Here is a 5,553-nt window from a genome sequence, read left to right as displayed (position 1 = left end):
ATTTATCGCGAATAGCACAATTCTGGGGCGTGACCAGGGCTTTGAAATAACGGTTAGTCTGTGAGAGCATTATGCAGTCTTTGTATTTCAAAGGTTCCAAAATCCTCTTCATAATTCCGGAGGGGAGTTGCTCGATGGTCGAAGGTCTTGACTTCGTTGACTTGCCACATCTCTTGACCAGTATGACGTTTCCCTCCTCATCTGTCTCTTCTTGCACGCACCGTTGGGACTTCAATTTGTATTCACCGCACTCATAACAGAGATACCACAAGTAGCCACCCTTGCGAATGCCTCGTTGCTCAAGGTAAAGGCGATCCCTGGCTCCACAGTCCCAACAAAATCGTTTACACCTGATCAATGGCTTCCAAGAGGCGCTATTCTTGCCCATGCGATTTTTTGTTTGATTTGTGCCAAAGTAATCTTTTGGCAAAAGCTTCCAGCACCGAAAACAAGCCAGGCGACCCGGGTCATTATACTGAGGGTAGCGCTCCACCTCTAGAAAGAAAGCAACCTTGGTGCTATGACTGGCCACCAATAGAGGATCGATCTTTTCTCTTAGTATTCTGCAGGTGGACGAGATGTGCAGTATCGAACGGAAGTCAAGATATTGGCTGATCTCGAAAAGAATATCGAACGGGAGGGTTTCAAGGGCCGACTGACTTTCGGGAAATCGAAATCTTGACAATAGAGAACCCATCTTGCCAATAGCGTCCTGGGCGACTGGCAGGACTCAGGATGCTTTATCTAAGTGCGGGTCTGGAGCTCTATAAACAGTGCGCTGACATGAAGCTTGTGGTAAACATTCTTGAAGGCGAACTTGCATGTTGATACTGTTGCTTTTTCACTCGATTGATTTGATGATATAAGGCTAGCGGAGAAACCTTTCCTATTAGGAATGGAGTAAATAATGCTGTATATCGGACTGTGATAACCGATGGTGAAGGCAAGAAAGGTGGTTTAAATGCTGTGTTCTGAGCAGACAACACGCGGACAATTCCTCCAATAACGTACAAGACCACAGCCATGATTGTTTTAGTTGTGAGTCATTCGGAGGGAATGCATGACGCTCAATGCTTTATCGAGTAGACAGCCGGGATCGTCGCGACCTCGCGGTGTTGCCTAAGCTAAGCCCATTTTAATTGTACCTCTTGAGTCATCTCATTATAACAGTTGGCCAACATAATTGAGAACTATCCAAGAGTTTACTATTCCTCCAGATTGAAAGCTTGCTTAGCGAGAAAGATCCCCAAAAAAGATGTAAATTATGCCTCTTGGAGCGACAGAATTCTCGCCTTGACAGCGCTATCAATGTTCAGCTGGAAAAGCCATAGGTTCGGGTGGCACTAGGTGCCCCACGCACAAGGATTAGTTCAGTCAGCACTACTCTACAACCACGAGATGCCAACTAAAGAGTTACCCACTCACTCTCTAGGAGTAACTTTCTGAATACAATGAGTCAATGCCTACACCCAAGTTCGATACTTTGTGACCTTTATCATCAATATGAGGTATCAAGAATCGTACTACTAAGGAGCCCTCAGTGGCTCCTAGCAACCCAGGTAGTCGAGATTTCGCTCCGAAGATACATACAAGCAGCCATGGCTGTCTATTCTGAGGAACGCATTCCATTCTTTCTTCCAGCTATCACCCTCAAAGACAACTAACCTGATACCATTCTCCTCCTGCAATCCCAGATATCTGGTATCCATCCTTCCTGGCCCACTCGTTACATGCTTCCGGTTTCTTACATTCTCGGACGTCATTCGCTTCTCCTGTATGCCAGTGGTTCTGTAGAAGTGACGCTGTTGACAATAATAAAACAAGAAGACTACACTAGCCGACATCAATTGGATAGTCGCAAGACAGGCGCCGGGTCAGGAGAGCCACTATACGTGTTGGTTTGTTTAGGGGAGGTGTACTCATTGGAGTGATGTCTCGCTGAATGGACATAGTATTCAATATACAATAGATATCTCGAGATTACATATATTCATGCCCTCAAACGCAACAACCTATACCAAGAAAGCAATACCCAGTCCCAAGATGGCCATATTGAGGCTGCGTAGAGAAATTTGAGACACTGCACTGCTGTTCGCAACTGTAGATGGAGATGGTGAAGTAGATGCAGATCCGGCCGAGGTGCTGATAGTAGATGTCCTATTCGAGCCTAGTCCCGTCGTAGATGAGGCCCTCAACGCTGCTGTAGTTGTGGTTTCGAAGTCTGTGACTATGGATGTAGATGAGGCTGAAAAGGAAGAAGTACTAGTAGTAGACGGTAAAACCACTGGCGTCTAAAAAGGTCTGAGCATAGATAGATGAAGAGAGATAGAATATATTACCTCGGAGCTGGTTGAGTCACCAGAAGAGTTCTCAACCTCGACTTTTATTCCCGTGTTGATAACAGTAAAAGCGCTGGACCCGCCACAAGCTTCCAGACTATAGCCTGGGCAGGCGTAATCACACTGGCTGTCATTAACGAGGGCGCTGGCCGGGGGATATTTGTCGCCGCAATAGCAAGAGCTGCGTTGGGTGGCGGCCACGAAGGCACCCGCATCTTGGCAGCTCTTCGCACATGAGTTTTTCGTGTTGAACGTGTTTGTTCCACCCAGCTGCAGTTCGCCTACCGATGCGTAGCAGCCATGAACTGTGGACAAACCGAGTTGTGGATCTTCAGCCGGCTGCTCCAGACTTGTTGCAACTGCAGTTGCTGCGATGGGGAGGATGATGGGTAGAAATTTCATTATGTATCAACTCGGGTCAGGGCTAAAGAACATTGATTGTACGCGGAATAACGAACGACTTGGTATTCAAACGATTGACACTGCACTGGCGTCCACAATGTGGTGATGGAGACTTACGGCTGGGGGAAAAAACGCGTCTTTCATCATTTTGTGCTCGAAGTAAAGCAGCCTGGAATAGCGACAGAGGCCCCACACGGCTTAATTAAGGGGTCAATCCTACAAGCTAGGCCTATTTGAAAAGGCTCCCAGACCGCGCCACAGCCAACGCCCCAAGCGAATCCATTGCACTTAAGGCTAAAGCAGCACCAGGCCACCCAGGAAGAAGGAATTGGGCGAGGTCAAGATTCAGGCATCATTTTAATCTGTAGAACATCGTGATGCTGGCTGTACGAACTCATGGTCTAGCGAATGTCTGTGTGCTATATTCATCGACGAGCATCATATCATTCTACCTAGTTTTTATTGCTTCACCTGCCTAATAAGCATAATCTAGACAATGAGTGTTTCCTTCCATATTCTGTCTCAGCCAACAGTAGTTGCAGTCTGGGTAAGGTGCTACATCGCCATCTCGTCCCTACATCCCCGTGCCTCATGCTGAAAGGGCTTGAAGTGCTTTCAGGCGATTCTGGGCCAGCATGTACAAGCGCTCCATGGTAATCTTCTCTTTCCCCTTCAAGCTCAGAAGATGAGCGCTCTTGATCAGGTTCTTGATCTCGCGGCCGTTTAGACTGACTCCAGCCAACACGTCCAAATCGTCATCTTTCACGACAAATTTATCCTGTCCGGCGCGATCGATGAAATTCTTCCAGACCTTTCGTCGAGCCTGAGCCGTTAAATCAGCATAAGGTAAGAATAGGTCAACACGAGACTGGAATGCATGATCCAGGCTAGTAATGCGATTAGTAGTGAGGAAACAAATTCCTTGGTAGTATTCCAGCTTTGTGAGGAACACTTGATAGTGTTAGCCAAGAGAGCAACTCCAAGGGTAAAATTCACAAACCAGCAACAAGTTCATTGCGAGCTAGGTCGGTGTCTGTCCTAGCGCCAAGGAAGACGTCGACCTCATCCAAAAGCAGCATAGCATTCCACAATTTGCACAACTCTAAAGCTCGGTCAAGAGCAGCCTCAACAGCTTTTGGAGTCGTGCCGAGCATTCCAGCACTCATCGAATACAGTGGCACTCGGGACCGTTCCGCGACTAATGATGTATATTAGAAAGAAATCATGTTGTTCTATTGTCACGGAAGAATTCTTACCTGCTTCGGCTGTGTAGGTCTTGCCTACACCAGGTGGCCCAAACATCAGGATGATGATGCCTCGACCTGAATTATGTCAACGGTTCTGCTCGGATGTGGCAAAGGAACCAAACACGTACCTTTATCTTGGACGAAATCGTCAAAATGGTTTGTAGAGAGTGCTTTGTTCTCCACAAATGCCCAGGCCAATTCCTTCTCATTTCCTGGAAGCACTAGATGATCAAAAGCAGCATCGTTCCACTCTATCTCAGTGAGATCATCCACGAGGAATTGTGCTTCTGATGTTAGCATGGTCTACACATATGATCGAATGCTATATTTACCCCATTCTTTGGTCTTAAGGTCCAGCCCCTTCAACCAGGGTGTGGCCAGAAGACACTGCTCGTCGCTTAAAGAGCGAAGATCTTCATTGCGCGCTACCGCCTTGTTCAAGCTCTTGGCGGTCATCTCTGAGCCATCAACGGCAGTGTCTCCGGCACTGTCTTCCCAATCTTGGGTCTCCTCCTCACCTTCTGGCTTCTCTCCATCGCCTTGGTCATCGTCTGTTGACAGAGACCGGAGTTGCGGTTTGACAATGTTGTTGCTCTGATAGTATGCAAACGCATCGACGATGACTCGGCCTGCTACCTGAAGTATCAAAGTAAGTTCTTGTACTCTTGGAAAGGACATGTGGACTTTATCATACTGGTCGCTCCTCTGGTTCCTCTGTCTCCAGCAAAACTTTTGTTCCAACGCACACTCGAAAATGATACCCGCGAAGCTTCTCGAATTTACGCCCTCGTTCAATTGTACGACTCTTGATCTGGGCAGCGGATTGGGAAAAGGACAAGGGAAAGACAGAGAGTGAAGCTACAAATCGAAAGCCTTTGAAATACGTGATCTTGGTTTTGGTCGTGGTGTATCCGCAGTGCTCCCCGTTCCAGTCGAGGTACTCAAGGGTAACAATCCAAGAGGGCGGCAAGCCCCTAGGTTCGTGTTTTTCGTACTGAAGCACGCGGCAAACAGCGGGCACGCCGAAGAAGCTTGTGACAGCAAGCTCTCCGGGCGGGAAAATCTGCCAAACATCGTTGAAGCAGACTTTACCAGACTTTCTTGTTTGCGCCAAAGAGTCCACAGATGGTGCAACAATAGGACGAAGGAATTCCATCAATTGGTCAATGGCTTGCTTGCCCTGGGGTTCTGTGGTTGTATTGCACAAAGCATTGAGCCGATCCCAGCGGTGCACGATTGGCTTATAGGGCTCAGTAAAAGTCCAGTTCTCGAGCTCCAGGTCAAAGTCTTGATACTTGGCCAACGCAACTTGCAGATGGGCTCGCATGGAAGGATTCTGAACAGTGAAGGACTCCGTTATCCACTTCTTCTCCTCGAAAACATGCCGATGAATGATTGGGACGTCCGTCATGCCATTGCGCAGATTTTCCTGCTCCGCATCGATGTCGGAGAATTTGGAATAGCGTGTAGGACAGGAATTGTAATCACAGTCATGGCGATACAGTTTGGTGACTGCATTATTCTCAACATTGACGACATTCTCACCCATTTTGATGACGACTTTC

The 5,553-nt window shown here is 47.6% G+C and overlaps 1 protein-coding gene across 1 annotated transcript; it reads right to left on the bottom strand.

The window, feature by feature from the left end:
* Window positions 1-3,330: 3,330 nt before the first annotated feature.
* Window positions 3,331-4,288, bottom strand: UCRPA7_5202 (putative aaa family protein; the record flags this gene model as incomplete). The annotated part of the gene is made up of 4 exons (XM_007917749.1): window positions 3,331-3,628; window positions 3,738-3,939; window positions 3,998-4,063; window positions 4,117-4,288. 4 exons carry the CDS (start codon window positions 4,286-4,288, stop codon window positions 3,331-3,333), a joined length of 738 nt encoding a protein of 245 aa, XP_007915940.1.
* Window positions 4,289-5,553: the final 1,265 nt, after the last annotated feature.

Source organism: Phaeoacremonium minimum, assembly GCF_000392275.1.
Source record: "Phaeoacremonium minimum UCRPA7 unplaced genomic scaffold PA7_03_scaffold_408, whole genome shotgun sequence".
NCBI lineage: Eukaryota > Fungi > Ascomycota > Sordariomycetes > Togniniales > Togniniaceae > Phaeoacremonium > Phaeoacremonium minimum.
The sequence above is the reverse complement of the archived record's forward strand: the minus strand, read 5'-3'. Positions and strand labels throughout refer to the sequence as shown.